The sequence below is a fragment of the Wickerhamomyces ciferrii genome, contig 00080 (assembly GCF_000313485.1).
Source record: "Wickerhamomyces ciferrii WGS project CAIF00000000 data, strain NRRL Y-1031 F-60-10, contig 00080, whole genome shotgun sequence".
Classification (NCBI taxonomy): Eukaryota; Fungi; Ascomycota; class Saccharomycetes; order Phaffomycetales; family Wickerhamomycetaceae; genus Hansenula; species Hansenula ciferrii.
The window spans coordinates 34,781-55,717 of record NW_011887660.1 but is presented as its reverse complement, the minus strand read 5'-3'; the positions used below and the strand labels follow the sequence as shown (position 1 = coordinate 55,717).

Here is a 20,937-nt window from a genome sequence, read left to right as displayed (position 1 = left end):
TTTGGTTAATAGCTAATGACTAATATGTCAATTATAATAAGAAAAATGAAATCATAACTAATGGGAATGAAATTATTGGAATATATAATGATTCACCTAAATTTGATGATTGTGAAGCTGATGTAGAACTTGAAGAAGATGAACCTTCACTTGATGAAGATGAACTTCCACTTGATTCATTTGAACTTTCACTTCCACTTGATTCAGAACTTGATTCGGAATTTGATGTAATACTTGCAATAGAACTACCACTTCCACTTCCACTTTCACTTTCACTACCACCAGTGATTGATGCTTCCTTAGTTAAAAATTCAGAAGGCATTAAAACTTTTGATAATCCATTTTCACTTAATAAACTTGAAGCCCACTCAAATTTTGTAAACATTGTATTAAATTCACTAAATGGGAATGATTTACTTTTTAGCACCTGAATCATTTCTTCATCATCTGTAATACTTTGAATTTGGAAAGCATAATTTTGTAAATTTGCTGGATATGTCATCTTATTTTCATCCATAAATGTCTTATATTTGGGGAAATTATAATTAAAATCTGATAAAAATGCATAAAATAATTCACCATCTGTTTGTAATGCTTGTGATGATGCTTTGGACCATTGTTCTGCGTTGTATGATGTTGTTTGAGCTATAGCTAGTGAACTTAGAAATATTGTGATTAGGAATTTGAAAAACATTGTATGATATGATAATCTATAGTCTATAGTACATATATCTTTATGAAGAGAATCAATCTTTTATAAATACGAACTTCATTCAATTTTGAGGTTCATTTATAAAAATTCTTTTCTCTTGATTTAATTGTTTAATTACCATATTTGGATCTCAATGGGTATTAAAGGTATGAATATTCATGAAAAATTGTACTTAATCCATGCAAAAAATTAAAAAGAAATCATTTATGTATGGTTTGCATTAGCTTAAGTGGTACTCACTGCTCAGCTAGACTTTGGTTTAACCGAGTTTACTTGTTCAGTTGTTGAATCCCCAGTTAATATGGTATAGTTCTTTTTGTTGATGGTAATGAATCCTGGTTGTACTCAAGAAATCTGGAAATCGTCAGGTGTCAAGCCGACAGTTATACGAACAAAACCATGAACGTAGATCACAGTACATCTTCTATAGGACCCATTACCATCTCTTCAATTGTAAACACTATGTATCTGTTATATTAGGACCCTGGAGTCTCTTCAAGACAAAGTTTAGTATATCTCGTACTTTTTGAGGTTCGAATAAAGTACATGAAAATCCATTAAAAAGCATATACGTTTAATGGTCAAGACACAACCGAAGTAAAGTTTACGAAGTATTTAAGTTATAATTATTTATTCATTCAATGTATATCAGTTCATATAACTTATAATAAGGCAACAGCACCTAAAGCAACAACAACAGGAGCGAAAACACCTAATGAATTTCTTAAACCTGAATTTTCTTCATCAAATGTATTAGCTGGAGTGGTAGCATTGTTTGTTGAGTTTGAATTTGGTTCAACTGGAGCAACTGATGAAGTGATTTGTTCTTGAGTTGATGATTCAACTGGAGCTTGAGATGATGAAGCTGGTTCAACAGTTGATGATTCAACTGGAGCAGCAGATGAAGAGACTGGAGCATCTGAAGTTGTGGAAACTTCTGGAGCTTCAGTTGATGGAGAAGCATCATCACCGAAAATAGATTTTAATCTTTGATCATACCAATCTAAACCAGTAGCAAAAGTTGAAACTTCATTTAAATCAACATTATCATATAAAGTGGTATAAGAATCATCAGTATAAGTTTGAGCTTGTTTAAATAATTGTAATAAATCTGATGGAACTTGATCAATGATTTTTAAATATTCTTCTAAATGTGAATTGATATCATTATAAACACCATTAATAATTTCAGTTTTATCAGCTAAGGCAATTGAAGCTAATGATAAAGCGGCTAAAGTTTGGAATCTCATTGTTGATTGGTATTTGTTTGTTGTAATATAAGCGAGTGTATATGGTTAGTATAGTATAAACTATAGAGCCAAGATTGATATAATTTGGTGATTTATCAAACCTTTTATACTTTTTGAAATCAACCCATTGTAAGACAATAATCCCAAACCCAATGTATGACAGTTTACCTAGAGGCTAGAAGTATGACATATCTCATAGCTAGCAATAGACCTTTAGCAATGAACACGTATTCTTCCAACCTCCAACCCAACATGGACCAATTAACATTATAACCAATTCACCAAATTAGGATAATCATATCACCAAATTCATATAACAAATAACAACAACAACCTTTTAGGAAACCTTTGGGAAGCTCTAAGAAACCCAACAGATATCGTTTGACTAAGTTATAACACCACCTTATACCACTTGATACCCCGATTCAAGTATTTCCTCATTTGATCAATAGACTTATACTAAATATGAACTATTAAAGATACGATCATAACTAATAAAAGTCTCAGACTGATTGGAATTTTAACCAATGAATGAGTTTTTTCATTCAACAAAGAATCGAACCATGATGGACTATGAGCTATGAGCTTATAATTCAATTGCAAACAAACACAACAGTGCTTTTGCTCTTTAATGAACATTCTTTTGTTGAGTGAGATTTTGTATATTTTGTTTCTTTGTAAAATTGTTCAAATCTATGAGAATTCTCGCTTATTGGCTTTTGCGATGGGAACCACTTTGAAAATTTATTTCATCAAAACAATGAAATCAAAGAAGACAAATAAAACTAACTATGAGTTAAGTGGTGAAGTAATAGTACTTAGTTGAATGGAATAAGATTGATATGAGGTTGGTGGTTATCATAAAATTTTACAAAAAAAGTACGATATACTACCAAATTGTTGACTCTATTATCAAGGATGATGATACTATAAACAAAAGGACAAAAATACATACAGAAACTACAAATTAAAGTAATTATAGCACAATTATATTAATTAGCAATCAGCAAATCATCATTGCAGTATATATAATATAGAATAAAAATAATCAAAACATCAAGTTTTTATGGTATATAAAAAAGTCAAGTATTAAGAATTGAAATAAATAAATAAAACTATAAGTATAACTTATTATCTTATAATAAAGCTGGAGCAGCCATCAACATAACAAATGGAATAACCATATAAGCCAATTGTCCACTTTGTTCTCTAACTGCAAAAGCACCATTTGAACTATCTCCTGAACCTCCTGAAGATGATGAACCTGATCCACCGGATCCTCCTGATGATGAACCACCTGAACCTCCTGAAGAACTACCTGAACTACCACCAGATGAAGATCCTGATCCTGATGAGCCTGATGAGCCTGAACCTTCAGATGAAGAACCTGATTGGGATCCTGATTGTGATCCTGAACCACCAGATTGTGATCCTGATTGAGAGCCTGAACCACCACCAGCACCACCAGCACCACCACTTGAAGCAGAATTAGCAGATTCAGTGATTGAAGAAACAATTGATGAGGCACTTGAACCACTTACAACAGAACCAGAAGATGATTGAGAACCTGATTCTGAACCTGATTCTGAACCTGAACCTGATGATTCACCAGTTTCTGCAGCTTGGAAAACACTTTGTAATCTTGAACTATACCAAGGTAATCCAGTTGCAAAACTTGAAACTTCATTAACATCAACTTCTGTAAATAATGAAGTATAACCTTGATCAGTATAAGTTTGAGCTTCACGATAAAGTGATAATAAACCTAATGGAACACCATTACCACCTGCACCACCACCAATATATGATAAATATTCAGCAGAATGTGCTTGAACATCACTGAAAACACCTTGAACTAATTCTGTGTTTTGTTGACCTAAAGCTAATGTAGCTAAAGCTAATTGTAAAAGGACTTGTAATTGCATCTTGTAGTAATATTGTCTTGTATGATTAAGAGTCAAAGTTCAAATTCTCATTATCCTGGAAATTTATGATATTTATACCCATCATCAAGGTTAACATTATATACATGAAATTTAGTACTTACCAAGACTTAATCTTCTCATAAACTGTCAAAGTTTTTGGTTTGTTCACTAATCAATGATGATTGGTTTAAATGTAGACAGTTATTTAATTCATAAAAGGCATTTGTATTAAAATGTGGGGAGATTTACAATTATAATGAATTTTGGTGTCAATCTTTATGGTTCTCGGTGACTAATTGAACAATATTTAACACTAGTGCAATGGAACGTCTAGACAATATACATAGAAGCTAATATATACTACGTCTATATCACTAAATAGATTGTATCATTTGTTATACCACAATATACCACTTTCTCACAATGTATTACCTAATTTGAACCCTTCAAACCCTTAAACTGATATCCTTATAAAAGAGGAGCATAATAAGCATTCATACTTAACTTAATCATACAACCGTAATACCGTACTATATACCCCAATTATACTGTTAAATAAGTCACGTAAATCGTTTTTAACCATCTTGCTTACGAACAATTGTAGAATACACGTAAATTGTACTTTATTGCCCTTTGATGACCAAATTGGGTATTAATGAAATTATTGTTAATGGCCTCGGGAAGAATAATCTGGGGTTTTACCTTAATTGAATTGTAATTAAGTTATGAATAAGGGATATATGGAATAATTAAAGTGGTGTATGTCATTAATAGAGATATAAACTGTTTTAGCGCTTGGTTAATACTTGGTTACATACTTGGTTAAGCTCGGACAGCTATATATAGGTCTTCATTTAACCGTATTTAAGTCTAAATCATCGGAACAACTGGATAATAATAAATAAACAACAATCAAGATAAACTTTACCAGTAAATTCTCATCATATACTGCAACTGATCAATATCTTGAATTATTTAGTAAAATTAAGCGTAGTTTATATACTTATCCATTCACGTGACTATAAATTATCGGTTCGCGCAGTGTTTTCATAATTAATACTCGGGTGATTTGTACTCGTATAAACAAATTTGAATGAATGAAATATTTTGAAGAGCTAGAACAATTAGAATCAAATTAAACAATGTCATTTATAATAGCATGGTATAACAAGATAGAATCCATAATAATATCAATCTTATCTTCAACAGAATTTTCAAATCATCATTTAAATAATGAAATATCTAAAAAGATCACAGTTTGGGCTATTATTATACTGGTATTAATATTGATTTATAAATTAATTTTCCAAATTGGTGTTAATTTCCAATTATGGGAATTACCTGGTAAAGAATTCTTTATTGATAAACCTGTTCATTGTGCTCATGTTTATGTTGATGGTTATGTTATTACTAATGGTGAAATAAATAATAAAATTATTTTATCAAAACCATTAAATTATCATTTAGAATTTACTATTGAAGATTTTGAAAATAATAAAGATCCTGAATTAGGTTGTACTTTAGAATTTACCAGGAAAAAATTATATTTTTTGTTTAAAGATTCTTCAATTTTCCAAGAAAAATTATCATTAAAACAACAAGAAAATTATAAAATTAATGATGTATTAGTTTATCATAAAAACAAACTATTAAAAGATGATAATAAAGCATTATGTTTATTAGGTGTTGAAACTGGTAATAGATTAAAAGTTTACTACAATTTAATATAATATCATAAAATCATAACATCACATTCATTCCAAATTTAATTTTGGAAATTCAATATTTTTATCATAAACTTGATTTTCACTCCATATCCATAATTTAATCATTTTTTTCAAATTTGAATCAATAATTTGATTATTTAATCCATCTTCATCATCATCAATATCAATTTCATCATTATTACTAGTATTTGTAGTTGTAGCTTCCTTTTTTTCATAAAATTTTTTTTATAATTTAAATCAATTAAATTATTTGAATCATTAACTAATATTGATTTATTAACTAAATCTGCTATATCTCTTCTTAATTTAAATTCAAATAATTCATTTAATCTTAATGGTAATAAATTTGAATCATTTGTTGAATATAATAATAAAGTCATTGTTAATTCTAATTCTTCCATAAATTTAACATTTTTAATAGCTTTATTTGTTAATTTTTCTTGTGCAAATTTAATAATTTTAAGGACAAATTCTTCTTGATTAAATTCAGTGGGTTCATCATCTTTTATTGAGGTTTCAGAATCACGATTTTTTCTAATCATTTCAATTAAATTTAATAACAACAATTTAAAATATAAAAAATTATTTTGTTCTAATAAATCAGGATAATTTAAATTTAATTTATTAATCCCCAATTGGATTTCACCATTCAATATATTTAATTTAATTTCATTTCTAATTTTAATACTATTTAATCCCATTATAATATTTGCCTTTATAGGTTCATCATCTTCTTCTCCTTCTTCTCCTTGTTCATCAACTTCATTATCTAAATTAATACCAATTTCTTTGGCAAATTTAATTGTGGAATTTTCATAACCTTCAAATATTAAATAATTTAAAATTAAATGATTTAATGATTGTTTATCTATAAGATTTGATTCCATTAATGAATTCCAATCAATCTCTTCTGAGCTCATCTTGTTGTATCCTTGTTCCTTGATATTATATTCTTATTCCTTGACCCGCAAAGTACCTATTATCACCAATACACCTAAACCGATAACAACTATCAAATGTTTAATTGTTTAATGGCAAATACAATGTGTTCTTATTTATATTTCTCAACCCACAAATGATAAACTCTTTTCGCGATCAAGGAGAAAAAAGGTTATTGACACGGTATAACAGGCGTGATAAATGGCAGATGGTATAACCTTTCAACTTTTTATATAAACTACAAATTTTGGTGATGGAAAACATAGAAAATTGTTTTATTTTAAGTGATTATTATGATTATACACCATGGTTAGATAATGCACCATTTTTCATGTTGTTCCATATCACTATACCTTGGATAATCAATATATCCTTCTTCACCAGGTGTATAAAAAGTTTCACGATTATATTTGGTTAAAGGTAACCCTTTTTCTAACCTTTCAGGTAAATCAGGATTTGATATGAAAGTTCTACCATAAGCTAACAATGTATTTGGGTGGTTAGTGATATCATTCAATGCAATCTCAGGATTTAAAGCATAATTACCAGCTCTAATGACCAAACCTTTCCAAAATTTATAAATAAATTCATTTGAACCTTGAGATTCATTAACACCTTCATCATCAACAAATGATGTGACTCTTGGTTCAACTATGTGGATATAAGTTATTCTCTTACCATCTTGAGCTCTTTTTTCTAATTGATCAAATATATAAGAATATAATTCAATCATCATTGGATTTTTATCACCATTCATATTTCCATAAACTCCAAAGGGTGAGAATCTAACACCGATTTTAAAAGCACCAATAGCATCAATAACAGAATCAATGATCTCTAAGATAAACCTTGATCTGTTTTCAATTGAACCACCATATTCATCAGTTCTCTTGTTGGAATTTGTATCCAAAAATTGATTCAATAAATATCCATTACAACTATGAATTTCTACACCATCAGCACCAGCTTCTAATGAATTTTCAGCAGCTTTAACATAATTACCAACATGTTCTTTGATCTCTGGGATTGTTAAACCATGAATAGGATTACCAACTTCCAAAGCAGCTTGTTTACTTGTCTCATCCATATAATTATCATCACTAGCACCAACAAATTTTAATCCATCATTAGCTAACACCCCAGGCCATGATTGCCAACCTAAATTCCATAATTGTTGAAATGAAAAAGATCCATTATCATGAATTTTTTTATGAATTGGTTTCCATGCCTCAATTTGTTCTTGGGTGAATATACCTGGGGCAACTTTAATACCACCTGATTCTGGTGAAATGAAAGTACCTTCTGTAATTATTAAAGTACCTGGTTTTTGGGATCTTTGATTATAATATTCAATCATTTGTGCTGTGGGGGTATAGTTATCACTTCTACCACGGGTTAAGGGGGCTAAGACAACTCTATGTTTTAGTTCAATTGAACCAAGTTGGATTGGTTTGAAAAGGTTGGTATCTTTGAATTGGATGGGGTTATCTGTTCTGAATTGCATTATTATAAAGCTTAGCTATATTTGTACCCTCTATAGCTATAATTCATCATTAATTCAGTCATTATGGTCTCTATTTATACTCAAAACATGAGTTTCTGCTAATCATGGTGAGATATAATGTTAACATTCACATAATTTCGATTCAAGTCAATATTTTATTCTACTCCGAATATCAACGTTATTTCCGTGACTGAAAAATTCGGATTTAATATGTATGGAACATTTTTGGAAAAGTTTTATATGGGAGTCGTTGGGGACTTTAGGGAATTTAATGGATTTAAATAAAAGACGTTCTGAGATCAACATTGGTTAATTACATGTGATCAGGATCTTATAGAGTGCTATAGTGCAGTATTTGGGCTTCTAGAATCTCGTGGGACCTTATTTAATGTCAATTAAAGGTGAAATATGATGAGCCTAGTACCTACATGTGATATCTTACCTCTATCCCAAAAGTCTATCATAACATTAATCATCTATATATATGCAATTATTTAATCAGCTATAGTACACAAAGCTTTCTAGTTCAATTTTAAATCTTCAACTTTTTCAGCTTTTATAGCTTCTTCATAAGTTGGATAATCAGTATAACCCTTAGCATCTGGATTATAGAAAGTATTACGATCATAAGCATTTAATGGTAAACCTTTTTCTAATCTATCAACAATATCTGGTGTAGAGATAAAAGTTCTACCATAAGCTAATAAAGTATTTGGTTTAGAAACATCAGTTTTAGCATTATCTGGATATGAAGCATAATTACCAGCTCTAATAACATTACCTTTCCAAATATCATAAATAAAATTATTTGAACCTTCAACTTCATTAACACCTTCAGCATCTGCAGGTGATGTAACTCTTGGTTCAACTAAATGAATATAAGCTAATCTTTTACCTTGTTGAGCTCTTTTTTCTAATTGTGCAATAACATAAGCGTATAAAGCAATGAATTCTGGATCATTTTTACCAGTCATATTACCAAACCAACCATATGGTGATAATCTAATACCAACTTTTTCATTACCAATAGCTTCAACAAGTGCATCAACAACTTCTAATGTGAATTTAGCTCTATTTTCAATTGAACCACCGTATTCATCAGTTCTTTTGTTTGAATTTGGATCTAAGAATTGATTTAATAAATAACCATTAGCTGAATGGATTTCAACACCATCAGCACCAGCTTCTAAGGCATTTTTAGCAGCTTTAACATAGTTGGCAACATGTTCTTTAATTTCTGGAATTGTTAAACCATGAATTGGATTTTTAGCATCTAAAGCAGCTTTTTTACTATCTTCATCCATATAAACATCTGTGGTGGCACCAATATATTGTAAACCATCTTCAGCTAAAGCAGCTGGCCATGATTGCCATCCTAAATTCCATAATTGTTGGAAAACAAATGATTTTTGATCATGAATAGCCTTGTGGATTGGTTTCCAAGCTTCAATTTGTTCTTTAGTGAAAATACCTGGAGCTGGTTTATAACCAGCAGCTTCAGCAGAGATAAAAGTACCTTCTGTGATGATTAAAGTACCTTCTCTTTGAGCTCTTTGACCATAATATTTAGCTGATAATTCAGTATTTGGAACATAGTTTGTTGAACGTAAACGAGTTAATGGAGCCATAACAATTCTTTGTTTTAATTCAGCTGAACCAACATTGATTGATTTGAATAAATCAGTATCTTTGAAAGCAATTGTTTTATCGTCTCTGAAAGGCATTTTGTAATTTGTATTTATAATGTATAGTTGTATAATTGATGAACTTAATACATGTTACTTTAAAACTTCAATTGGATATCATCATGACTTTATATAGATTTAGTTCAACTCTCGTATTTCTAATCAGGTTTAAATTCCAGGTTCGTATGTAAGTAGTTCATCGGTATATGGAGATAATTCTTAGAAGAGTAAAGATTTTTCCTTCTTTATGCGGATTTCTAAAGGAATCCAGCAGCGTTCTTGTACTTTAAATCTATCACATAACCGATGTCAAATATATCCTTGCTTGAACTTACACTGCAAAAGTAATTATTTTTTTATAGTAGATGTCATAATTATTGCGTCAAAACTCCGTGGATAGTTGGGCAAATTAGTAATATGATATAGTACGGTGTACGTCACTGGTTAATTTTTAGACCTAGATCACGTCAAAGAGTTTGAATTAGATCGTACGATTCAATTGGTGAGACATTGCACACTCTAGTGGATTCTTTAACTGATAATTTTCAAAGTAATTTTAGAACACAGGGTTCTATTTGGTCACTTCAAAGTTCATCGCTATACATTTCAAATTTCAATCGGATAAACTTCAAAACTTTTGCGCAATTCGACGCTCGCTCACAAACGGATTCCCGACGAAATTTTAAAAGTTTCTTTTTAATGCGCCAGAAGAAAAGAATACTACGCAAATTACGCCAAAATTACAAAAAAGGTAAGAAGTGCAAAGAAAACGCCAAATCTCACCTCTTAATTAGGAAATTCGAAACCGACACGTAACGGTTTTTCAACGGAGAATTAAAAATTTATAGCCGATGTAACTAAATACAGAAAACTAAAATATCATGAATGCGTTAGACTTCCGCCTTAAGCACATAACGGAGATTGAAGTTTAAACTATAATTTATAATCAATCATCTTTTGTGTCAAAAATTTATGCTTTTAAATAGATGGTTGATCTTGTATAAGGGTTTAAATTTCTGGATTTTGCTATGAATGCACTTGTATATAATTACTATAGGATCATGAATCATGAATGTCATAATTCATCACTAGACAAGCTTATAATCTTGAACGGGTTAATTGATCGTGTCCGGTTGAACGAATTCGCTTGACACATGGTAGATCAATACTCAATATATATTTCTTGTAAATAAAAGTCACCTCGCTCATTTTTTAATCTACAAATGAAATTAACCCGTCATGATCTATATCTTAATTCAAATATACACAAAATATACCATTGACTCAAGATCTTCACCAAAATTATGAACTAGTTGATTTCTTAGCCTCTTCATAAGTTGGATAATCAGTATAACCTTTAGCATCTGGTTGATAGAAACTATTACGATCATAAACATTCAATTGTAAACCTTTTTCTAATCTATCAACAATATCTGGAGTTGAAATAAAAGTTCTACCATATGCTAACAAAGTATTTGGTTTTGAAGAATCTTTTAATGCAATATCAGGATATTGAGCATAATTACCAGCTCTAATAACATTACCTTTCCAAATATCATAAATGAATTCATTTGAACCATCAACTTCATTAATACCTTCTGGATCAAATGGATTTGTAACTCTTGGTTCAACTAAATGAATATAAGCTAATCTATTACCATTTTGAGCTCTTTTTTCTAATTGAGCGAAAACATAAGCATATAAAGCTAAAAATTCTGGATCTTTTTTACCAGTCATATTACCAAAATAACCAAATGGTGATAATCTAATACCAACTTTTGAAGAACCAATAGCTTCAACAACTGCATCAACAACTTCTAATGTAAATCTTGCTCTATTTTCAATTGAACCACCATATTCATCAGTTCTCTTGTTTGAATTTGCATCTAAAAATTGATTTAATAAATAACCATTTGCTGAATGGATTTCAACACCATCAGCACCAGCTTCTAATGAATTTTTAGCAGCTTTAACATAATTGGCAATATGTTCTTTAATTTCTGGGATTGTTAATCCATGAATAGGATTTTTAGATTCTAATGCAATTTTTTTACTTTCTTCATCCATATAATTATCTGATGTTGCACTGATATATTTTAAACCATCTTTTGCTAAAACATCAGGCATTGATTGCCAACCTAAATTCCATAATTGTTGGAATGAAAAAGATCCATTATCATGAATAGCCTTATGGATTGGTTTCCATGCTTCAATTTGTTCATTGTTGAAAATACCTGGTGCAGTCTTATAACCACCAGCTTCTGGTGAAATGAATGTAGCTTCTGTTAAAATTAAAGTACCTGGTCTTTGAGATCTTTGACTATAATATTCAGCCATTAATTCAGTATTTGGAACATAATCAACATTTCTCATACGAGTTAATGGAGCCATAACAACTCTATGTTTCAAATCAACAGGACCAACAGTGATTGGTTTGAATAGATCTGTATCTTTAAAAGCAATTGTTTTATCATTTCTTAAAGCCATTGTGTTTTATTGTATATCTTCTATAATTTGTGTGCGAACTCCATCTCTCATCTCATTTCAATACCAGAGGAGTCTAATCATTTATATACCCTTGTTCCACTTGGTATACTTCAAATTTTGATTTCTAATCAAATAAATCAATCATTTTGTGGGCTTTGATTCAATTTGAAAAATCATGCATAATACATATAGAATTGAAAAGAAAACATGAGAACTAAACAAACACCTCAATTGGGAAAGTCACTGATAAACTATAACATTGATATTTTCAGTACAACCATACAATCCACTTCCTCTGTCTTTCATGCTCCTCTATATTTAAGAATAAACAATCAATCAACTTTCAATCGTTCAGCTTTTGAATATCTGAGCTCTTTCAACCGATATCAAAATTTTAAACTTTTAAATTTTGCGCCAATTTTCACCAAATGCCGATCATCCCATAATTAATTTTCCGATCCTTGCATAATTAAAATAAGAAACCCTACAAAATTGAATTAATATTACAATTAATATCACAATTAATAATATATGTAATGCCATAAAATGTTATAATAATCATCATTCAAAAATTAAACGTTAACGTATACTATATACTAAGCAAATAAAAAAAAACATTATAATGCACCTTTTCTTAAAACCACAAATCATTTAAATCATAAATCTTTAATATTCATCTCTGTTCTTATCGCTTCTTTTTTGTTCATTTGAGATGTTGGGGGACCTACATCTTCATTCCATAATATTTATAAATACCTCTTTCAAAATCTCCAAATACTTCATGAGCATTAAATAAAATCCCCTTTGAAACACTAATTTTTTTATTTACATTTTTAAGGAAATCTGGTTGTTTTAAAATCTTGAATAATTTTCTACCCGTATTTATATCATATTCCACAAGACCAATTTGTGATAAATTATCTGGATTTCTTTCTTGGTCAACTTTAAATAACCAACCTCTTCTACCTAATGAATCATAAGTTTTCCATATGATTTCCTCGTGATTTTCATTTCTTGTTATGAATTTCCCACCCATGGAATCTATATCATTTATAGTTTTAATGGAAAATTCAAATGCAATTAATGATGGACAACAATTTAAAAATTGAGGATTATCTAAACTCCATCTATTCATAAATCTATTATTTGATAAATCTAAGAATTCTAATCTTTGATAAAAATTTGAATTTATAGTTTTTTCATCCTCAGGAGGTTTTAAAAATTCAATTAATTGTTCAATTTCAATTGAATTATTTGCTATTGATAAACTTTTCAAATTTACAAATTTCCTCTTTATAAGCATTAAATTTTCAAAACTAACATCTAATCCACCAAGATTTAAATAAACAAAATCACAATCCAAGATTTTTAATAAAAAAGTTAATTGATTATTATTTAATGGAGAACTTGTTGATGAATCACATTGTAAATTAAGCCAAACTAATTTATTACATGTAATTGCCGGGTGATTTATGAAAAAATTAATTAGTTCTCTTGTTGTTAATTGAATACAATATGATAATGATAAATGAGTTAATTTTGCAGTATGTGGTATTAGATTCAATATGGTGGAAGTTATTTGAGTATGAGTTAAATCTAATTTTTTCAAATTTGGTAAATTAACAATTAATTTCTCCAAGATGGATGGAGTTAAATCTGTACAATCATGTAATGAAAGATCTGTTATATTATAATTTGCAGGTTTTTTAATGATTAATTGATCAAAATTTGAAACAAACATTTCACCAGAACAACCACAAAAATCAATTGATTTTAAATATTTCATATTATTAAATAAATGATATAATAAATCTGAATTTAAATCATCTTTAATATTTTCACTTGCTAAAAATTCAATTAAATTCGGAGTTTTCAAAAGACAATTAAGGATTGTTGTAGAAGTAACCATTTGAATTTCTTTATTCATTTTACCAGTTCTTCCTAATCCAATTGAAGTGAATTCTTGGAAATCTAATACTTGAACATATTCACCTAATTTTGGATTTTTCAATAATGAATTTAAGAAAATATCAAAAGTATGAGGAGTTTTGAATGAACAATATTTATAAATAATCTTAATAACACATCTATAGAAAACTTTATTAACAGTCAAATTAGATTTAATAAAATATTGAATATTGAAAGAATTTGATGAAGTATTATTTAATAATAATTGATAAAATTGGAATGTTAAAATTTTCAATAAAATTTCAGCAGGAAATTGAATTTCTTTAGAATTGTTTTCATTATCATCATGATTATTGTTGATTGTGAAATGCCGGAATGAATCGTCCATACCAATATAGTAGTAGCAGCTCTCTTATTAATTATTCACTTTTTCTTTATAAATGAAGGATGGCAATTGAACATATGTGGGGGCATTAATATAAGCCGTGAAGGGGAACAACAAAAAACAAGAATCAGCCAAACAGCACCTTGATTAACAGCACAGTACCAGCCAACACCAACAATCACCAAACAATTGAAACCCAGTTGAAAAACCAACCAAAACCCAGTTAAAATGCAATGATTCTTATTGTTAAAATTGTTAAAATGTAAACAAATAATTTTTTTTTTTGCAATGAAATAAAAAAATTGAATTCCGGTATTTTTCAAATCAAAGAAGTCGGAAGTTGGAAGACATATAAACTTGATTCAAATAATCACATTTCCATCAAAATATTTCAAACTTGATCGAACAAAGGAGATGGAAGACTTAGCTCATAGACTATTCCATGAAGAGACACGATTAGATTTTATCAACTGTGTTCATTGAAGAAGTTCTAGCCTAATATGAACGTTCCACAGGGAAGTCATGAAGAGTTGGAACAAAGATCAGCCCATGAAGGTGCCAAAAGAAGGCGTGTTACTCGAAACAGTAACAAACAGAGAGATCAAGTATCAGGCTCAGATGATATTGCAAGTGGTGAGCTGGATCAAGTTGGTCAAGGTGGTCACAACTCATCTACTAATAATTCAAACTTAATGGTTCTAAAAACCACTTCAATTCATGAAATTCTTCATCATAAAAAATGTATTTATTTCCAAAAATTAAATGAAAGAAACACAATACCTAAAGCATCAACACCTACTAGTGAAAAATTTCTTATGAATTCCAAAAGATTTCTTCGTGCATTATCAAAATATTTAAAAGATGAAAAATTTAATCAACATTTTCTATACATTTTAAACAAAGATGAAAAAATATTTATCAAACTTTTTGATTTTTTAAATTTAGCTAGATTAAAAGATCATGAAGAATCTGGATATGTATTGGATCCTTTAACAATGTTAGATAGATATAGACTTGGTTCTATTGAAGAGTTACCAATTGAAGAAATCGATGAAATGCAAGGAAAAGAATTTTCGAATGAATTGAAAATTTTAACCATTATTCAAACTTTTAATTTTCAACAGAAAGATATTAAAGATAGAGTTAATATACCCAAGATTTATTGCTCTGGCGAATTAAAGATTGTAAGTTCAAAGTTGGATAATCATTGGGGAAAATACATTGCAATGGAACTTATTGATAATGTTAATGAGAAACCTCAAACAGAAGCCCAATTTAGATCTTTGAGAACTCAATTAGATAATTTACATAGTTCTGGTATTCATCATGGGGATGTTCATGAAAGGAATTGTTGTGTCATGGGAAATAATGAAACTATGTTGTTTGATTTTGGTAGAAGTTGTCTAGTTAAAGATTTAAAGAAAAAATCAAAATATTGTTTGAGAAAAACTTGTGAAGATTATAAGAATCTTGAAGATATGATGAAAAAAACACAATTTGTAAAGAGTTGATATAATCTACATAAATATTGTCCAATACATGATAATATGCAATTTAATTTCTATATATTTAATTGATATCCTTGATTGGTATTAACAATTGAAATCTTTGTCTAAGCTAATTATTCATTATAAATTACAATAATTATTGATGATATTTATATTGGGACATAATATTTTGAATGATTGATTGTACGTTATTACGTGTAGAATTTTCTCTTAATTTCTTCCTGTTTTTATATGAGTTTAATTATAATTTGAGTTTATAAATACATGGTACTTCTTTGCATGAAGCTGTTTTGATTGTGGAATTCCGGACTTAATTATACCAAAAATAATGAATTAAATATCAGAATTGTAAAAAATCAATTATATATTTGACACAATTAATACCAGCTGTGTTCATTGAAGGAATTTTAACCAAACAATATGAACAATCAAGAGGAGATGGAACAAAGATCAGCCCATGAAGGTTCCAAAAGAAGACGAGTTGATGGCGATGTCAAAAGAAGAGTTACTCGGAACAGTAACAAACAAAGAGATCAAGTATCAGGCTCAGATGATCTTACTGGTGGTGGGCTGGATCAAGCTAGATATGATGACCACAACTCATCTGTTAATGATTCAAGTTTGGCTTCAAGTAGCACTTCAGATTACAAAATCCTTCATCATAATGAACGTATTCTTTTGGGAAGCTCAGATTCTAATTTTGCTATTACAGAAATTCCAGAAGCATCAACACCTACAAGTGAAAAATTTCTAATAAAATTAAAAGATTTTAACAATACAATTGAAGATTACATAAAAGATGAAAATTCAAAACAAGCAATATTAAAGAAGTTACAATTAAAGTCATCGTCAAAAAATCAAAATAATACCAAAATCTTTCTTAAAGTCTTTGACTTTAATAACCTTGATTATTTAAAATTATATCTAGAAACATATGAGTATTTAAACAAATCGTTTACAAAAGCTGATGAACATAGATTAGGCACAATTGATGGATATTCTATTAGTGAAATCAATGAAATGCAAGAAAGAGAATTCGCAAATGAATTAAATATTTTATCCATCATTCAAGCTTTTAATGCTAAACAAAAGGAATCCAAAGATAGAATTAACATACCTAAAATTTATTGTTCTGGTGACTTAATTATTATGAGCTCAAAGATTGGAAGCCATCGGGGTAATTATATTGCCATGGAACTTATTGATAGTGTTAATGAAAAACCTAAAACAGTAGCACAATTTAAATCTTTGAAAACCCAATTAGATAATTTACATAGTTCTGGTATCCATCATGGTGATGTTCATGAAAGAAATTGTTGTGTTGTGGGACGTGGTAAAGTTATGTTATTTGATTTTGGTCAAAGTTGTTTAGTTAAAGATCTTGAGAAAAAATCAAAAAATTGTTTGAATAAAACTTGTGAAGATTATAAGAATATTGAAGAAATGATGAAAAAGTACAAGATTGATAATATAAATACTTGATTCATTTATTTGATTAGCTAAATATTAAGCTTTAATATATAATTTATTACTCATTTCTATGTATTGTATTGATATCCTTGATTGAAGTTAACAATAGAGGTCTTTAGCCTTTTGAACCAATTATTGAATACATTATCATCTTTTGGTGATAACCCTTTGATTCAAATGGATTGTATGATTGTATTGTTTTTCTCCTTTTTTGAAACCAATTATTTGAATTTCATGAGTTTATTTAACTTTATTTGAGTTTATTTAACTTTATTTGAGTTTATTTAACTTTATTTGAGTTTTTTGGAAATTTTCAGATTTGAGTCATCTGATTGATATAATCTGGGGTTGATTGATTCTTAGTTAAATGTAACTATAATTATTTTGAGTCTAGGTCTTGCTCTTGTTATTAATCCTTTTTTGTGTCTTGATAATTCAATTGTTATATTGTAGCTATTGATCCAACTTTGTCTGAACAACTTCAATCAACTTCAACCTATAATCACCTAACAATAACCCCTCCACACCAGCCCACCCTACACAAAAACCCCAATCCCATATTTCAAAACCCCATAAACCTTCTCTAAATTCCCACCTAATAGTAACCATTTTGAATCATTACTAAAATTTTTTAATAATCCAATAATCAATTCCATAATTTGAACTAATCCATTAATGATAATATATAAACTTATTATAATTAGACTTGAACATATGATTAGCAAGATTATGGATCTTATGAATAAAGGTTTTGATGAAAGGATTGTATGAATGAATTGTAAAGATATTGTTAATCTTGATTGTTCTTGGTTTGATGATGATCTTTCATTTTTTGGTAAGAAGTTTATTGGATTATGATGGATTATTAGTTGATTTGAATCATTTGGTTTGAAATAATGAGTTTTATTTGATTTTAATAGTTTTTTGAAGTTTTTGGATTTTGTTTTAATTGAATTTTTTAATATTGATAATGACATATTTGAATAATAAGATATTCTAATACTTGAATAGATTAATAGGAGATGTTCTTATCAATTAAATCAAGCTATTTTCCATTTTTATAACTATATTTGGTTTCTTATTAACCCTTCTTCTTCATCTTCTTCTTGTCTTCTTAGATTAAGCTTTCTTTCAAAACTTCTTTTCATCTCATGATTTAGATCAAAGATCAAATCAAAAAAATGGCTGGTTATAAAAATGATAAGCACACTACTCTCAAATTACATAATATATACAAAATACAAAATACTAATATAAAACTTATAATTTAAAAAACCAAAATATACAGAAAATTTAAAAACCTAATTTACAATAAAATATACACTCCAATTAACCATATGTACCCACCACCATATCATATAATCATAAAAACCAAAAAACAAGAAATAAAAGTATTAGACAATTAATGAGCTGTTAAAGTTGGATATAATTGTTTTTTTGATTCTTTTAGATCATCTTGTTTGTTGTTTTCTTCATTAGCTTTTTTAATCAATTCTGATAATTTTAATTGAATTAAAGAAATTAATTCTTTATGTTTTGATATTTCATTAATCTTAATATTTTGGAATCCAGTAGTTAATTCATCAATTTCATCTTCTGAGATTTCACCATCTGTTGAAAATTCAGATTCATCAGATTCATCGTCATCATCTCTGTTTGTTAATTTTGTAACATTATTTGATTTTTGATTTATACCAATGTTATAACGACGTTGATTATCATTTAATGAATCAAATCTATTACCAATTTGTGGATAATTGAAATTATTTGATGATGATAATGAAGGATATAATGAATTTGAATTTAATTGAGGTAATTGAGCTTGTTGTTGTTGTTGTTGTTGTTGTTGTGGGACTTGTTGAGTTTGTTGCTGGGTATTAGTTGGGAATTGTTCTAAAGAAGCAGATAATTGATTAAAAAATGAATTTGTATCATATAATTCTTGATTTGATTTATAAAATTTTGAAGATAATGGAGGTAATGATAATTCATTATTTAAATTAAATTCTAATGAATTTAATTTTGAAATCATTTCATTATTATAACGTGGTTGAATCTTGGATTTTTTAACATCTTCAAAAAATTGTGAAACCATTTCTGGTTTTCTTTTTCTTGATTGATCAAATGATTCATAATCATTTAATACATTATCAAAATTTAAATCAAATCCTGAACCATAAAGACTATTAGAACCATTAACAACACCATTTTGATTATTAGTCATATAACCACCTTGAACTTGAGATCTTTGTTGTGGTGGTTGTTGAGGTGCTTGTGGTTGTTGTTGTGGTGGTGGTTGTTGTTTTGTTTGTCTATCAGCATGAGTCTTGATATGTTTTTTCAAATCTTGAGGTCTTTTAAATTTTTTGGTACATGTAGTACAAACAAATGGTTTTAATGGAATATGAACTCTTAAGTGTGAAGTAATATGATCTCTTTTAACAGTTTGAACTTTACAACCATCCCAATCACAATTTAAATTTAAATTTCTATTTGATTTACGACCAACATGATCATCACATAAATGATTATAAAGCATTTCTGCATTAACAAAAATTTCTTTACATGACCCCCATTTACACATGATTGGACCTTGATGATCATCATCTTTATTTTTTCTTAAATATTTTAATTTTTTTGGTGCTTCATTAATTGAATTTGTTGCAGTTGTATTTGCATTTGGTAAAAGGACTTTTGGTTGAGGTAAAGAAGGATAAGATTGTTGAGCGAAAATAGAGTTATTATTGTTATTCAAATCTAATATAGCACCTAATGAAGGGATACTATTGTAACCATTGCCACTGTTGTTACCGCCGAATGAAGAACCAGTATAATTTGTATTTGAATTTAAATTATAATTATAACCAGAAGTAGAATCTAATGAAGTATTATGAGAATTCATATGATTATTTGGAGGAGAATCCATTGATGAAACAGAAGTGGTATAAGATTGTGGTGAGTTTGAATTTGGTGAATTTGAATCATTTGAAGATTCTGTTGCCTTGGATTCATGACGTTGTTGGATATGTTTATCATTTAAAGGGTTTAAGAATTCATCTGATAATTTCATTGCAGGTAAGTTTGGTAAAGTATAGCTATCTTTAAATAAATTTGTCATAGCGATGTGTTGATATTGACTACTCCCATAAAAAAACTTATGAAAAACAGGATTTGAGAAATTCAATCATTTTTAAACCTTTACTTAACGCCAAGTAAAATTACAACCTTTTTAAAAAAAAAGTGGTGAAGTTAAATTTAAAAGGAAAAGAAATTGGGAGTGGATTATGTAATTGTAACTACTGTGGATTATGTAATATAGCCATCACGTTTTTGAATTTGAAATTTCTTGGTAACGGGGACGACTGCGCCCCAGAAATTTACCCGGTGTTTAAATAATTGATGATGTAATGATGATGTAATACAAATTTAATAATCAT

At 28.7% G+C, this 20,937-nt stretch overlaps 12 protein-coding genes across 12 annotated transcripts; 3 read left to right on the top strand and 9 right to left on the bottom strand.

Moving 5' to 3' along the window:
* Positions 1-31: 31 nt before the first annotated feature.
* AFB1 (Afb1p) lies at positions 32-694 on the bottom strand (the record flags this gene model as incomplete). The annotated part of the gene is made up of 1 exon (XM_011276357.1): positions 32-694. The coding sequence occupies one exon, from the start codon at positions 692-694 to the stop codon at positions 32-34; it is 663 nt and encodes a 220-aa protein (XP_011274659.1).
* Positions 695-1,374: 680 nt separating this feature from the next.
* On the bottom strand, positions 1,375-1,962 carry ZAN3 (Zonadhesin; the record flags this gene model as incomplete). The annotated part of the gene is made up of 1 exon (XM_011276356.1): positions 1,375-1,962. One exon carries the CDS (start codon positions 1,960-1,962, stop codon positions 1,375-1,377), a length of 588 nt encoding a protein of 195 aa, XP_011274658.1.
* Positions 1,963-3,098: 1,136 nt separating this feature from the next.
* BN7_3022 (SRP1/TIP1 family protein) lies at positions 3,099-3,887 on the bottom strand (the record flags this gene model as incomplete). Its single annotated transcript, XM_011276355.1, has 1 exon — positions 3,099-3,887. The coding sequence occupies one exon, from the start codon at positions 3,885-3,887 to the stop codon at positions 3,099-3,101; it is 789 nt and encodes a 262-aa protein (XP_011274657.1).
* Positions 3,888-5,029: 1,142 nt separating this feature from the next.
* Positions 5,030-5,617, top strand: ERG29 (Erg29p; the record flags this gene model as incomplete). The annotated part of the gene is made up of 1 exon (XM_011276354.1): positions 5,030-5,617. The coding sequence occupies one exon, from the start codon at positions 5,030-5,032 to the stop codon at positions 5,615-5,617; it is 588 nt and encodes a 195-aa protein (XP_011274656.1).
* A 134-nt stretch (positions 5,618-5,751) lies between these two features.
* BN7_3020 (glucose-induced degradation complex subunit GID8) lies at positions 5,752-6,534 on the bottom strand (the record flags this gene model as incomplete). The annotated part of the gene is made up of 1 exon (XM_011276353.1): positions 5,752-6,534. One exon carries the CDS (start codon positions 6,532-6,534, stop codon positions 5,752-5,754), a length of 783 nt encoding a protein of 260 aa, XP_011274655.1.
* Positions 6,535-6,863: 329 nt separating this feature from the next.
* Positions 6,864-8,057, bottom strand: BN7_3019 (alkene reductase; the record flags this gene model as incomplete). The annotated part of the gene is made up of 1 exon (XM_011276352.1): positions 6,864-8,057. The coding sequence occupies one exon, from the start codon at positions 8,055-8,057 to the stop codon at positions 6,864-6,866; it is 1,194 nt and encodes a 397-aa protein (XP_011274654.1).
* Positions 8,058-8,578: 521 nt separating this feature from the next.
* BN7_3018 (alkene reductase) lies at positions 8,579-9,781 on the bottom strand (the record flags this gene model as incomplete). The annotated part of the gene is made up of 1 exon (XM_011276351.1): positions 8,579-9,781. One exon carries the CDS (start codon positions 9,779-9,781, stop codon positions 8,579-8,581), a length of 1,203 nt encoding a protein of 400 aa, XP_011274653.1.
* A 1,263-nt stretch (positions 9,782-11,044) lies between these two features.
* BN7_3017 (alkene reductase) lies at positions 11,045-12,229 on the bottom strand (the record flags this gene model as incomplete). The annotated part of the gene is made up of 1 exon (XM_011276350.1): positions 11,045-12,229. The coding sequence occupies one exon, from the start codon at positions 12,227-12,229 to the stop codon at positions 11,045-11,047; it is 1,185 nt and encodes a 394-aa protein (XP_011274652.1).
* Positions 12,230-12,953: 724 nt separating this feature from the next.
* On the bottom strand, positions 12,954-14,525 carry LUG1 (Lug1p; the record flags this gene model as incomplete). Its single annotated transcript, XM_011276349.1, has 1 exon — positions 12,954-14,525. The coding sequence occupies one exon, from the start codon at positions 14,523-14,525 to the stop codon at positions 12,954-12,956; it is 1,572 nt and encodes a 523-aa protein (XP_011274651.1).
* A 497-nt stretch (positions 14,526-15,022) lies between these two features.
* BN7_3015 (uncharacterized protein) lies at positions 15,023-16,033 on the top strand (the record flags this gene model as incomplete). Its single annotated transcript, XM_011276348.1, has 1 exon — positions 15,023-16,033. One exon carries the CDS (start codon positions 15,023-15,025, stop codon positions 16,031-16,033), a length of 1,011 nt encoding a protein of 336 aa, XP_011274650.1.
* A 417-nt stretch (positions 16,034-16,450) lies between these two features.
* On the top strand, positions 16,451-17,512 carry BN7_3014 (uncharacterized protein; the record flags this gene model as incomplete). The annotated part of the gene is made up of 1 exon (XM_011276347.1): positions 16,451-17,512. One exon carries the CDS (start codon positions 16,451-16,453, stop codon positions 17,510-17,512), a length of 1,062 nt encoding a protein of 353 aa, XP_011274649.1.
* A 1,390-nt stretch (positions 17,513-18,902) lies between these two features.
* Positions 18,903-20,618, bottom strand: RIM101 (alkaline-responsive transcriptional regulator RIM101; the record flags this gene model as incomplete). The annotated part of the gene is made up of 1 exon (XM_011276346.1): positions 18,903-20,618. One exon carries the CDS (start codon positions 20,616-20,618, stop codon positions 18,903-18,905), a length of 1,716 nt encoding a protein of 571 aa, XP_011274648.1.
* Between the last annotated feature and the right edge of the window lie 319 nt (positions 20,619-20,937).